Source organism: Phascolarctos cinereus, unplaced genomic scaffold (assembly GCF_003287225.1).
Source record: "Phascolarctos cinereus isolate Bilbo 61053 unplaced genomic scaffold, phaCin_HiC Scaffold_9;HRSCAF=440, whole genome shotgun sequence".
Lineage (NCBI taxonomy): Eukaryota > Metazoa > Chordata > Mammalia > Diprotodontia > Phascolarctidae > Phascolarctos > Phascolarctos cinereus.
The window spans coordinates 143,372,608-143,387,786 of NW_027556402.1; the positions used below are offsets into that span (position 1 = coordinate 143,372,608).

Consider the following 15,179-nt stretch of genomic DNA (forward strand, 5'->3'; position numbering starts at 1 on the left):
TCCAAATTCAGTATAACCAGTGCAACAGTCCACATCCCCACCTACCCCTGGGGCAAGCCTAACATGGATACCACTTGACCTTCTGAGGCCAGAAGGCCATAGATATTATCAGTCTCTTTTAGGTAAAACCCAGCAAAGAATAAACACAGAGGCAAAGAACAGAACCTTATATTCATGGGCCATATATTAGCCTCAGATGGGAGGTTTTGCAGTCTCTTCCCTTACCATATTGTTTCTCGTCTCTCAGAGGACTGAAGCTAAGCAGAAAGGGTCAGACCAAAGAGCTTTCCCTCCACCTTTTAAATGCCCTGCCCCCCCCCCCCCCCCCCGTTCTAGCTCCAAAGTCAATCAAAGATACTCCTCTTCATCATGTAGTTAGCAGACTGGGACCAGTTACAGACCTGTCTGCATGTTCCAGCTTGGAAAGAAAGGCACCTCCTTCACATATCAGCATGCCTCCCCAGTAGCTGGTACTCCTGTTTCTGCCACATGAGGATTATATCAGATGAACATCGTATGCCAACTTATGCTTTGCTACAGGTCATTACTGTTATACCATTCCTGAAGCTGAGGATGTGATCCCATGTCTCTGATATGCAGGCATGAGAAGAATGGAGGAAGACAGATTAGAATACAGTTCAATTGAATTAATTACATTTCATTGGATAAGGATAGGGAAATGAACCTGACCTACAATTTCATTGGTGAGGGAGAACTCTCTAGATCCAAGCCATTCCAATAAACATTCATTAACTGCCTACTGTGTGCCAGGCACAGGAAAAGACAGACAGCCCCTGCCCTCAAGGAGTTTACAGTCTAATGGAGGAAAACAACACAGAAAAGGAGGCAGGAAGGAGGTAGAGGTAGAGGGAATACCAGGGAGTATCCTCGTTCCAAGGAGTTGAAAGCAGACAGAGCAGCAGATGCAGAGCAAAATGAGCCCAGTCCAGCCTTCTGTAAAGGAAGGTACTGGAAAAAGTTTAGTACTCTACCTTCCAGCTCTCCAGTTAGAGGGAAGAATGGCTGAGGCTTGAGTTAGCAGCATGACAACTAGGTGGCACAGTGGATAGAGCGCTGGGCCTGGAGTCAGGAGAATTCATCTACCTAAGTTCAGATCTGGTCTCAGATACTTGCTAGCTGTGTGACCTTGGGTAAGTCACTTAACCCTGTTCGCCTCAGTTGCCCCATCTGTAAAATTAGCTGGGGAAGGAAATGGCAAACCACTCCAGTGTTTTTGCTAAGAAAACGCAAAGTGTGATCAAGTGGGGTCACAAAGAGCCTGGGTATGACCACCGAACAACACTGGCAGGGGAATCTTGTTCTGGAGTTGAAACAAGGCAGAGGAAAAGATGAAGAGTGGAGTAAGCACACTCTTTCTACCAGCATAGGCTGGTGGTACCTTTTCTTGCAGTTTTCATGAGATAAACCACATTTTTTGAGATTGCGTGAAAAATTACAAAATGGCTTTCTTCTCTGTGAACCTTAAGATATCTGTGTAATAAAGAATTCTGGCTTCTAACCTCTTGGTGTTGCCGTACTAATTGAAGGCAGACAGAGCATTAAAGTGATTTCGTAGGCTGGCAGATTTTAAGTGCTTATTTGCAAGACTCTTGTCAGCTAGCTAACTCCCAGTTCTCATGATAATATCTTGAACTCTTTAGCTTTGGGATGTGAAAGGGACTTCTGTTCCCAAGCCCCTCTAAACTGTATAACACTGATGTATTCTTCTCCAAACAATCCCTGAGTATCCCCTGAGCATTGAGGGGTCCTCTTGCCAACTCCCCGTGTGGGAAGGAGCATAGAACAGCATGGGGCATGGGGGGGGGTGGGGGGTGGGGAGATCAATTCAAAGCAAAATGATAACAGTGCCCTTGTGGTCTCTAGTGCTGTTGTGGCAGGGTCTGAAATGGAGCCCACGGCCCAGCCCGTTGCTGCGGAGTGTTTAGTTCAGCCCCCGACTAGGAAATGTCTGAGACAGAAATATATACAAACAAACCACTGAGTATACTGAGTTCATCAGTGTTTTATCAAAGAAAGGATAAGATTTCCCCCGCCCCACTAGCCAAGATGAATTGCCTATTCTGACCTAAGTTTAGAGGGAAGCATGAAAAATATTTGGAGATTTTGAAACACCAGTCCTTCTGCTTATTGCTAGGGAGGGAAGGAAAAATAAGAAAACCCTGGAGCATAAGAAAGAGGGCTCCTATGGGAAAATCTTATATGTCATGGCTGTTTCCTTTCTAGGTCAAGAAATTAACAGTATACTAGAAATAGCACATTACCAAAGAGAGAACTTCTTGTTCTCTAACTGCTGATTGTGCCAGATGACTTTCCAAGTCTCAGGGGATAGACATCTGTCTTCCCTTTCCCCCCAGCTTCTGAAATAAGTTCATGTTTCATGTACGTGGAGTTGGCCAGTACACTGGCCCACTTCCTTCTGAATATTGGACCTCTCCTTGCCAAGATCCCCAGTGAGGCAGAAATCCATAATTCAGAAGGAATGCTGCTGTTCAAGCAGTTTGTTCCTTGACTTGCCTTCCAACTAATGGGACCCGTCCCAGGCTCCCAGTTCTGCCCCTTTTCCTCAACTGTGGCCTTCACAAAGGTCAAGGGAAAAGACTGAAGGTCAGGATATCAATTCAGAGGTCATTGCAGTATTCCAGGCCGGTTGTGATGACCTGAATTGGGGGAGGGTTGGCTGGGAGGATAACATAGTATAGTCCTTGTTGTCTGTAAAGAAGAGATTAAGTTATGAAGAGGAGTAGCTAGGTGGCACAGTGGTTAGAATGCCAGGCCTGGAGTTAGGAAGATTCCACTTCCTGAGTTCAAGTCTGGCCTCAGACAGTTACTAGCTGTGTGACCCTGGGCAAGTCACTTAACCTTGTTTACCTCAGTTTCCTCATCTGTAAAACCAGCTGGAGAAGGAAATGGCAAACCACCCAAATATCTTTGCCAAGAAAACCCCACAAGGGGTCACAAAGAGTCAGACATACTGAAAATGACTGAACAACAACAAAATTATCAGAGAATATATCATTTTTTATCACAGGTAGAGGTATTTTCTGGGATGTAGGCTCCGTACCCACTATCCCTTGCAGAATATTCCCTTTTTCTCCTCCAGGAGAAGATGGGTTAGAAGCCAGTGGGGGGCAGGGGCGGGATGTAAAATTTGTCAAAAGCAGTTAACAAAGTGAAGAGCTTAATTACATGCCAATCAAGTATTTTACTATAGAAATTGACTGATACTGTCTACTTTGAAGGGATGTGTATGGTTTGTTTTTTTCTCTCTCTCTCACAGGTCCTTCCATTGTGACACCCCCTAAGGACATCTGGAATGTCAGTGGAGCCCAAGTGTATTTAAGTTGTGAAGTTATAGGAATTCCAACCCCAGTTCTCATCTGGAATAAGGTCGGTGGTGTGGAATTCTGGATAATGTCCTAAATTTATATTTTTTCATTTCATAAAGAGCTGCTATAAGCTAAAATTAAACTTTTGTGTTCCATTTTTGGTTATTCCTCTGAGATGAATAACTATGGAGATCAACTTTTCCCCAAATTGTAAGACATTGTCATCACCTGGAAAATATTCCCTACCCCTTTCCCCTCTTTGTGTTGTTGCATTGATACTGAAGTCTCATGGCACTGAGCTAGCACGTCTGTCATGAAGGTCTGCTGAGTCCTTTTCAGGGCTGTTCATCTACCTTTGGTGTCCGCCTGGTACAGACGGTTCCAAGAAGTTGTAGCATGAACAGCAGGCACACCCTCAGAAACGAGTTTAGGCAGACAGGTAAACCAGGCTGAAGGGTCACAAAGCCATTGGTGAGTTAGAGGGAGTGTCTACCCCAAGCATGTGAAGACTTCCCCAGATGGAATGGGCAGATAAGAAGGTGGCTGAAGCAGGTGCGGTGGAATGCTCAGAGCTTGGTCAGGTGTCAGAGAGGTTAAAGTCGTCCATTGCATCACAGGCCATCGCCAGTCATCCTGACTTCTGTCTTGCCACTGGACTTCCATGACTCTGGAAGAGAGAGTGAGACTGACAACTTCTGCAGCTCTGACTCACTTAAATCCAGTTCACACATGAGTCAAGACATCACCCTGTGAGGTCATTGGTCCTCTTCGAAAATGAAAAACAAACATCCACCAATTACACTGCTAATCCCAGCCAGTCTTCTTAAAGACAAGGACCATTGGTCAACACGACTGGCCAAGAGAACATGCATAGATCAGCACAAATCCATTGCCACAACTGGAAAATCAGCTCTTCAGAGAATACCCTACCATTATCCTCTTATTTCAGAGAGTCAGTATTGCCGTGATATTCAAAAGATTAAAAGACATAGTACTACCAGGCACCCTCCTTTATATCTTGTTTACCCCAGCAATCACCAGGACCAGACTATCTTCAGTGAAGTTACCAACAAACTCTTTCTGTGATACTGTAGACCAGCAGGATTTGGAATTTTGGTTTCTCACTTCTTCCTACATTTTTAAGTGGCTTTGAAACCACAAAGGGTGAATACATGGGATTAAAAGGATTAAGTGTGCCAAAAATGTAGCCCGTAGCTTTTCTCTTCTCAGCCTTGGAGTGAATATTGGTACTGCTCCTTGGGTGCTGAGTTGAAGATGAACAGTAATAATGAGAGTAATTAATATTAATTCATTTTTTAAAATTCATTTAAAAAAAAGGTCATAACAGCTGCACTTCTGCTATAATTTCTGGCAGTTCCACAAGAGCCCTGAGTCACATGTTAAGTAAATCACTCCTACAAGAGTTGAGAATTCTTGTACCTCCCACTCCCTGTTTCACCTACTCCCGTCCTGCCTCAGCCTAACACACATATAGGAGGGAAGGGAAAAGGCTGTTCTGTTGGGATGGTGTGGGTACAGACTCAATTGTAGACAATTGGTCCAATGGATAGAGTGCCAAAGTTGGAATCAGAGAAGATGGATTTGAATTCCTGACTTTGTATCTTCCTGCCCTCATTATATTTAAAATGATGGAGCTGTATTAGATGATCTCTTACTTCCCTTCCAGTTCTAAATCTATGATTCTATCAATCCCATTCAAAGGTTGTTAAAAGCCGGAAAGGGTTGTAAATATAATTTCATCCAACCCCCTTATTTTGTAGATGAAGAAACTGAGACCCAGGCATGTGAAATGATCTGCCCAGCCAATTGGGACTTGAACCCAGCCCAGTCCTTGCTAACATGATAGCTTCCTCTCCGGGCAGTGATTATATGGCATGTGTCCCAGTGCTTTCTGCTAGCCTGGGGTCCAGCAAGGACCCAGGACAGGTACCAGCTTTGAGCTCTAGTGGGCAACTCAGTGTCCATAAGGTAAACCATTAGGGTGCAGGATTAAAAATTAGCACTCAAAGGAACAGCATACTGATAACCACTCCCAGCCTTCCCTGCTTTCCTTTCCATTTTCTGTGCCCTGTGTAGGCTGCCTAATTCTCGCTAAGCTTAGGCAGGCAGGTCGAAGTACAAGTAGCATCAGTAACTAGAAAGAAGTAAGAGGAAGCAGTAACTGCTACTGTTAGGGAGCCTAGGAATCAAGTTCCCAAGTACAAGTCTCTTTCAGCTCTGCAAAGTGTTCACAAACACACATGGCCTCCTTGTCACTTCCCCCCCAAAAAATTCATTGGACAGCTTAAGCAAATGAAGAAAACACACACACACACACACACACACACACACACACACACACACACACACACACACACACCACCCAAAGGTGTATCTGCTCATCTTCCCATATTCTCGCCCACTATCCCACAGTGCCTCTGAGAACCAGGAACGTGGTTGCTAGAAACCATGTCCTGCTGCCTCCCAACCAAGAGCAACTATATATAAGGCCCTGACCTCACTCCAGAGCCCCATTCTCATAGATGCTTGAGATTGCAGCAGCAAGGTAGTGCAATGGATAGACCTCTGGGCGCGGAGTCAGGAGGACCCAAATTTGAATCCATCCTGAGACACTTACTAGCTCTGTGACCCTGGGCAAGTCACTGAGCCCTGTTTGCCTCAATTTCTTCATTTATAAAATAAGCTAGAGAAGGAAATGGCAAATCACTCCAGTATCTTTGCCAAGAAAACCTTCAGCAGGGTCACAAAGAGTCAGACACGACTAAACAACAGCAAAATGAGGGAACTGGACTTTAAGATCCCCGAGAAAGGGGCAGCTAGGTGGTATAATGGATAGAGGGCCAGGCTTGGAATCAGGAGGACTCATCTTCCTGAGTTCGTCTGGCCTCAGACACTTACTTGCTGGGTGACCCTAGACAAGTCACTCAACCCTCATCTGTAAAATGAGCTACAGAAGGAACTGACAAATCACTCCAGTATCTTTGCAAAGAAAATCCTAAATGAGGTCACAAAGGGTCAGACATGGCTGAAAACAACTGAACAATAATAATTATATTATGCATTTAGTGGTGATATGAATTTGCCACATGTTTTTGTTATTATTTCTATTGATGTGAACACCTCTGTAACTATCTTTTCATGAAACCCACAAACCATAAGTTTCCAAGAATATGCTTTGAGATGAGGACTCAAATTGAAGTAATCCTGTACTCGACCCTGGCATGTCAGGAGGGATGCTGGTAGTAAAGAAACATCGAGAATTCTAAAACATCAGATATTAACTCTAGTCAACTTTTCATTTTGCATCAACAATTATTCTGGGATTTTGGAGCTTTCAAATTCCCTACAGGCATAAGATTCCATTTCACCATTATTACTCCCATACACTTTTAAAAAATACCCTGAAATCAGTGAGCCACAGAATTTGTTAATCCCTAAGCAGCCTAGTGAATCCATCACTGCTTCTAGCATCTAGGACAACAGTGCCCCAGAGCCACTTTCCCCCCTCTTTTTCAAGATAATGCCAGGCAGTGTCATTTAGCGAGAGTGCGTTATTTGCCAAAGGACGGCCTTGGAAGATTGCAAACTATCTGGTCTTCCTTTATAGAGCATCACTTCACCAGGTTTGCTTTTGATAAGAAGTGACTATTGGACAACCTTGGCTTATAGATTTTTATCTCCTCCTTCCCCCTCTTTTTTTTTTTAAGATTAATACTTGTTTCAGGCTATGGGTCATTTCCAGCCTAAAGGTACTATATAATATGCTCACCTTGCAAAATTGTCCTGGAAGGTACTATTTGACATCTTCAGCTTTTTCTACTTGCCTCTTAAAAAGTCTGAGATGTAGTACAGAAGTACATCATGTGTCCGCTAGTCAGCTCTGGCTTCTAGTTACTTAAATCTATAGACACTAATCTTCTGTTAAAAACAAAACAAAAAACCTAGGAAAGTGCTGTCTGACATTTTCTTTTTCTGCCCTTGACCTCTTGAACTATAGATCATACCAGGTATAGGAGGGAAGCATTCAATATTGTTAATAGAGGGGAAATGATGGAAAGATATAAAAGCTTCATATGACTTATCTGCAGTTATACCAGAATGCACTTTTTTAGTCTGTAGGCACAGGAAAAGTTAGGGGCCTTTGACTTTAATGTTATTTTCCATTGATGAAGCTGTGCTTGTAATTACCTGAATTTGCACAGTAGGAGGACACACCCATGCACGAGGTCCTAAAGACCAAGTCAGAATGACAGAGCAGGCTGCTTTAGTTCTCAGTCGTTGAGATGGCAGGTCAGGTTGAACCTATTCCCCCTTACTGATAGAACATAAGTAGAAGATATGAGGATATGAGTAAATGGGGTAGAGTAGGGGGGAGCCTGCAGCCAATAGAAATATATTATGATCCTTATTCTCCCTAACTTCCTACCTTTAAAGGAAAAAATTAATTTGGGGGAAGAAAAGGAATGAGAAGACACCTATATGAAATTTTTTGCTCAACAGTAACCAAAAAGGGTACTGGAAAGGTTGAGTTATAATCCAACCAGAAAATCCAATGCATGATCTGTGAAATTCTAGGAATGTGGATATTTCAAAGTGAAAAGCTCATTAATTGCAGAGATGTGAGACCCTAACTTTTTCCTCTTCCCAGGTAAAAAGAGGTCATTATGGAGTTCAAAGAACAGAACTCCTGCCTGGAGACCGTGACAACCTAGCCATCCAAACTCGAGGTGGCCCTGAAAAGCATGAAGTAACAGGCTGGGTTCTGGTGAGTACTCAAAAACAAACCAAAACTTCATTCCTTTAAGATGGAGAAAACGGAAGGGAGCAGCTGTGTAACACAGTGGAAAGAGCTCTGGGAAAACCTGAGTTCAAATCCAGCCTCAGACGTTTACTACATGGGCGACCCTGGGAAAAGTCATTTAATCAATCTGTGCCTCAGTCTCACCTGTAAAATGGGGATAATAATAGCACCTACTTCCCAGGGTTATTGTGAGGATCCAATAATAATTTTAAAGTGTTTCGAACAATACCTGGCCCGTAGTAACAGCTGTTCTAAAGTACAAAATCTAAGGTATCTCACATTTCTTTGGAATAGTCCTGGTGTGGATCATCCAGCATTCGATAACCTGGAGCTCAGGGACCTAGATTCTAGAATGTGCCTGCCTTGGCCAATTATGTAACTGTGGACAATCCCTCAACTTTCCTTAAGTCAAATTTCTTTATCTAAACTTAAAATGAGATTATTTCTAAGGGTTTTGAACCTCTAATATGCTGTAATTGATTAGAAAGTTAGTATTCCGGAAGGAAGTACAGGAAGATAAAAGGTTTTGCTAAATGCTTAGAAATAATAAATGAATAAAAAAGAGCTATGCCATTTTAAGATTTTAAGTGTTAAAAGATCCTGCATGTAACCAGTGTATTTGTGATCTCATTAATATGAGTAGTCCCTCCAGTGGTACAAATCCTAAACCCATCCCCTACCTTCTCGTCCTGTGACACTCGTCTCAGTGTGCTCCCATAAATCCTAATATAAAGATGACTTTTCCATATTTTGGGCATATCCTAGAAAAAAAATGTAGATAATAATACGGGCTTTCTAGAAACAAGAAAGCAGGCATGTGAATGTAGTTACTGTCCATGATTTTTTTTCCCAGTCATTCAGTATCGTCTGCTTTTTCATATATATATACATATATAGATATATCGATATATATATATATATATATCGATATATCTATATATGTATATCTCAAGACTTGATCCCTCAGTACTTATGAAAATTGTCCCCTCTAGAGTGATTTTCTCTAGACTACCAAATCCATCTGTTACTTCACTTTTTTACTTCTCCATTTAGCACAGCAAGAATTGGAAGAGTGATGGTTCTACCGTCATTAATGAAAAAAAGTTATAGCAGTGCTTTCAGATTGGTCCCATTCTTCATTAGTTAGTTGCCCTTCCCACTTTACCTGTAAATTTAAGCTTAATTGGTTCTCATGTCAAGCTTTCTACCAAATCACTTTTCTAATACTTCCTTGCTTTTCCTGCATCTCACACTGCCCTCCTTTGTCATTTTGCAAATGTATTCTAGTGTTTCCTATGTTTACAATATTTCTCCACGAGGCAAGGACATCAAGTGTGTGCTGACTGAGGCATTTCTAGGTTCTTTTAGCATCCCCCTTATAGCAGTTTCTTTACCTAGGTTATGCCTCCATGGTGGGGGGAGGGGGGAAATCTGCATCTCTCTAGTAATTTTTCAACGTCAACAACTTATTAGAGTAAGCCAAAGTGAAGCTGCTTGAATTGAATGCCAGATTATTTTCTTGAAAGGTAGCATGATACAGAAAATACTTTGGGTACTACTTCATAAGTGGTTCAGGGACAGAATTTTCACCTGCCGTGTGGAATGTCCAAGTTCATTCCTGTCCCATTCACATTCCTTGAGAGGCAGAATGGCAGTGGACAAGGCATTGGACTTGGAGTTGTGAAGACAAGGGTTCAAATCTTTCCTGTGTGGCACTGGTAAAGTCATTTAACTGTTCTATGTCTGTTTCCTCATCCTTCAGAATAATGAAGCTGGATTTTTTAGGCACAGTTGATAAGAGCACTGGACCTGGAGTCAGGAAGACCTGAGTTGAAATCCAGCCTCAAAAACATACTGTGTGACCCTGAGCAAGTCACTTGACCTATGTCTGTCTCAATTTCTTCATCTGTAAAATGGGAATAACAACAGTAATAATAAGAAGAAGAAGAATAGCACCTACTTCCAAAGGTTGTTGTGAAGATAAAATGAGTTAGTATTTGTAAAGTGCTTTGCTAGTTTCAAAGCACTGTGTAAATATCAGCTATTATTATTAGACTCAGTGGCCTCTTAGGTCTCTTCCAGTACCTCTATGGACTTGAGAATCAGCAAACTTGCATTCAAATTCTGCCTCTCACACTAAGCGTGTCACCATGGGCAAGTAACTTAATCTCTTAGTCTCAGGCAGTTCTTAAAGACTATAAACCAAAGGCAGGATTTCAGCTGTGTGGTTGGAGTTGCCACAGCAATGAAATCACTTAAGGTCCTTAACATACTGACGTATCTTTTTTCTTCTCTTTATCCTTTCCTATAACCTGGTGTTGATTTTGACCGTTATTTTAAGAAGTCAATAATCTGAAATACACATAACTAATTCAGAAACTCCCACAATAGTAGTCACTTCCTCTTAAGATATAATTTTATTTTTTATGATGAGCCATGCTTGGTATGTCTGATGTTTTCCCTATTGTGGAACCATTCGTGACCTTTATGTCTTCTGTGGTGAGCTTTTAGTGTCCTTCATTTCTTATTCCTGAACCATATTTTTCGTCATCCTATCTTGTGCCTACATTTGTAATGAATATAGCAAGTATTATTCAACACATTGACTTGTTTGGAGAATCTTATCAATTTCGCCATTAAATTTCTCTAACTCAATTTTTGCAACATATGACAGTTGTCTTCATGGCAGACTTTTTGCTTCTCTTCATCGTATGTACTTCAGCACAAGATGGCTGTGTGTCTCATGAAATGAGAGGTTTTTTTTATTGTTTTTGGGTGCACGATGATACCAACTTCACTGGCTCTCCAAGGAGAACCTGAGTTATCTTTCCATGTAGCTGAAACTGTTTTGTATCTTCTAATTTCATTTCTTGTGAGAACAACACTTAACATGGTTCATTCCCTCTAAAGAAAAGGCATTCACATTTGGAGTACCAGTTGTTAAATTCATGTTTATAGATGGTTTAAAAACTGATTCTTGGCATTCTGTATTTCCTTTTCCACCACTACAAAGGTAGGCTACATCAAGATGAAGGGCTGTCTTTTTTCACTGGGTTGCCGTAGCCAAAGAATTCAGTGTACTGGTGATGAATCTTTCCCTACTTAGCTGGGCCACACCTCAACATGTAGGCATGGTATGTCACCAGGACTGGATTCAGAGCCTCTCCAGCATGTCAGAACCTGGCAGAAACCTCATAAATCCAGGCATACTTTCACAACACAATGAAGCATCAGGATAAGGTGTTTGTGGAAGAGTACCAGATTACTCAATATTAAATATCATGTATTTTTAGAATACTCTCTAAAACACTCTAACTGATCATTGTCCAGCCTTGGTTTGAATACGTCCCAAAAGCCTCTTCCATTTTCAGATGGTGCAAATTGTTAAACAAGTCTTTGTTATATGGAGCCAATTTTGCTTCTGTGTAATTTTTACCCTTTGGTTCCTGTTCTGCCCTTTAAACTTAATTCCCTGAAATTACATTGCAAGAATGTCAATATTTACACACACACACACACACACACACACACGTATACACAAAATTTCCATCAGGATGGAAACTGATCCAGATCATAGGCATTGTCTATGCCTTCTCATGCTGGGTAATTCTGATCCTCTTTTATTCTAATTACTCTATAATCTACTCAGATATGCTGGAAGCCTTCTTGAAGCTATCACTCAAGCTGTCCACTAATTATCTTTACAATCTACATTACTGGCAGGCCCAGCCTCCTTTACATTTATATCCATTTAGTGATGGACTGCCTCTATTCATCATTTTAATAAACCGCAAAAGTTTTAAAAGAATAGTCAATGGAAAAAATGTAATAGTGACTTCACAGATGGTATGACAAAAGAGGGAAATAAAAGCCCACTTTGGGGAACCTCAAATGGCTTTTTCTTTGACAGGTGTCTCCTCTGAGTAAGGAAGATGCTGGGGAATATGAGTGTCACGCATCAAATTCCCAAGGACAGGCTACTGCTTCAGCAAAAATTACAGTGGTTGATGCCTTACATGAAATACCAACCAAAAAAGGTATGAAATTCTAAAGCCAATTGATTTAAGTGCTTTTGCTAATAAAAGAGCATCAAATGACATATAGTAACAGGTTACTAAGATCATAGTGATTCATTAACAGCTATCTTTAAAAGTGCTATTTTCCTAACACCCATTATGTAGATATAAGGAATGTGGTTCTAATGTGTACATTTTGATGTATGGCTAACAAAATTCCCTAAAAATTACCTGGATGCCTTCCTCTGCTCAACTTTCATTCTCAAGTACCTTATTACTGACAAGGGTAACAACCATCCTCTGGTTACCCAGGTTTGCAATCTTATTGCCTTCTTCAACTCCCCTCTCCTTCAACTCACATTTTCAATCAGTTGCCAGATCTTATCAGTTTCTTTCTCCTAGCATTATCTTGCATTTGTTTTCTTCTCTCCACCCACACAGCCACCACAGTGATTTGCCTAATGTGCAGTGACTCCCTATTACCTGAAAATATAATACAAATTCTTTCATTTAGTATTTAAAACCCCTCACAACTTGACCCAGTCCTACCTTTCCAATCTTTTTACATGTTGATCACCTCCACCCACTCTATGGTCAAGTCAAACCTTACCTTCGAGATGAAGCCCTTCCTGATCTTCATATCTCCCTTTGCTTCTATATTTATATACACATGTTGCCTCCCCTATATGACATGTACTTCAGGGCAGGACAGTCACAATTTGTATCCCCAGCATATGGACACATAGCAGACACTTTAAAAAAGTGATTATTGATGTTTCTGATTCAAATACCATGACTTAGTTTTTTTTAAATATTTCTTCCTACCACTTTGCATCTCTTAGCATAGTATTTTCCATATTTATAAAGCAGATAGTTATTTGTGGTAGATTTCCAACACATCCCACCATTCCTCTGCCCTTAGGGTATGTCCTCTATCCTTTGAGAGGAAAACCAATGAAGAGGAATGAAAAAACCAGTAAGGAGGAATGAAAACACGTAAGCGGAGAAACACCTACAGAATCTAGTTCTAGACTATATATTGCTACTAATGCTCTTCTAGAAAGATCCACAGAGGAGCCTGCAATAATGAGGGTCTTCCTCTTCTCTAAAATTGTACACACTATTTTCTTACTGCTAAAAGTTCTGATCAGTAGGGAATACACTTATTTTTCATGGAATAGCAGCTAATTTGCCCCTCTTTGTCACAAATAGCCTGTACAAGGTGTAACTATAGAGACAAAATGGCTTCATAATAAGCCACACAGGAAAATTTCTCACTCTTTTGTAGTTACACCATGTATTTGTGAGATGGCAAATTACAGCAATCTCAATCCTTTAAATGAGAACTAAGGTAGCTAGTTAACATTTGCTATATTCCTTAGCCTAACAGAGAGCCACTGAAAATAGTTTCACTAACATAAGTCTGAAATGACCTTTACTTAACCCTAGAATAGGAATAATGGAATTCTGCTTTGCAGTCTTAATCAGATTATGCCACTTAAAGGATGGCTTAACTGCAGTAAGAAAAGTAGCAGCAATAAAGATCTGCTCAGTTAATCAAGAGTTCTACAGTTACATACATACTATCCTAGCAACAAAACTATCTTCCTTAACAGAAATTACACATTATAACGTAGAAATGGTCCAGTCCCTACAGAGCCCTAAAACTTACATTATGATGGTATAGCTTACATACATTTGGCACAACATCTCTTTACTTGGTGATTTGTAGGTCAAGTTTCCACTCTTTACATCTGATCATTCCAAGAACTCTGAAGTAAAGTGAAAATGAAAGGTTATCCAACTGTGCATGTTTTTTGCTCCTGCTTTGCTATTGTTATTATTCATAACCAATTTTTGTTTTCTTTTTTAAACCAGATGAAGGTGCTGACCAGTGAAATCCTGCAGTCTTTACCAGTATGCATAGTTTAAAACAGTCACGGAAAAACTACAATTACTGTTGTCCAATAACAAGTTTCTTTTAATCTAATCCCACTAACCTTTTACATTGTATTCACTGGTATGCAAACATACCCTCCTCGTAGCATAAAATAAATGATACACCAAGTCTAACTACAAAACTTTATTCTCTATTTACAAAAAAAAGTGTCATTAAACAAAACCTTGCACTTACAGTACTGTATATAAGAGGCTTGATTTTTTTTCCTCAGTGCATACCACTTCTGCTAAACCATGCTGCATTATAGAACCAAATCACAGCATGGTGGTATTCACAGATCATTTAGCTTACATTTACTTGAAACTTTTTTTTTAATTTCTAAACACTCATCATTCGCGGTGCAATGCTCATAGACATCAATTCCTGGAAAAGGAGTTTACAAGCATAGGGCATTCGAACCAGAGAAATCTGAAAAGAAAAAAAGAAAACTGTAATTAGCAATATTAAACAACTAAATATAACCTTGACGCTTAAGACAGGGTCAAAGTAAACTGGTTCACTCTATAGAACTTGCACATGAAGTCTGTACATGTATGTACCTGAGTTTTATTACGACAGCCTCTGCACTCATACGTATGTGTCCTGGTGTTAGCTATCGCCATTATTCCACAAAGATTGCATACGTGAACTTGATATGGATCTGATGCTTCAAATAATCTTTCCCTTAGAAACTGGGCTGCACCATGAGCAATCTGACAGTCTCGTTCCATTTCTCCAAAACGCAGGCCACCATCGCTGACATGGAAAAATAACAGTCTTTATTAAGATACTGACAGGATTAATGGTAAAAGGTGTCCATCTAAATGACAAATTATTAATAAGATGGACTGAAAAGTTTTTATACTCTTATTCCTCTTCTGGGGGAAAAAAAAGCTACAACTCACAACATGGCTCACAAAGATATAAGAATTACTACTTATTAAAACTGTAAGGAAAAATCTAACAACACAATTTTACAAGTGATAACTGCTTCCAGTACTTTAAATACTATTTATATGTAGCCAAGCAAGTAGTTTATCTGTTTGGTGTTACTA

The 15,179-nt window shown here is 40.5% G+C and overlaps 2 protein-coding genes across 2 annotated transcripts in view; one reads left to right on the plus strand and one right to left on the minus strand.

Moving 5' to 3' along the window:
- Nucleotides 1–14,320, plus strand: part of IGFBP7 (insulin like growth factor binding protein 7) — an 81,930-nt gene extending 67,610 nt beyond the window's left edge. Inside the window, 4 exon segments of the mRNA XM_020975347.2 lie at nucleotides 3,299–3,408; nucleotides 8,017–8,133; nucleotides 12,080–12,206; nucleotides 14,064–14,320. Coding sequence (XP_020831006.1) covers nucleotides 3,299–3,408; nucleotides 8,017–8,133; nucleotides 12,080–12,206; nucleotides 14,064–14,083 — 374 coding nt within the window. The 3' untranslated portion in view covers nucleotides 14,084–14,320.
- POLR2B (RNA polymerase II subunit B) overlaps nucleotides 14,254–15,179 on the minus strand; it is a 30,768-nt gene continuing 29,842 nt past the window's right edge. The window contains exons 24-25 of the mRNA XM_020975342.2: nucleotides 14,685–14,880; nucleotides 14,254–14,553 (exon numbers count right to left, since the gene is read on the minus strand). Coding sequence (XP_020831001.1) covers nucleotides 14,464–14,553; nucleotides 14,685–14,880 — 286 coding nt within the window. The 3' untranslated portion in view covers nucleotides 14,254–14,463. The remainder of the gene's footprint in view (nucleotides 14,554–14,684; nucleotides 14,881–15,179) is intronic.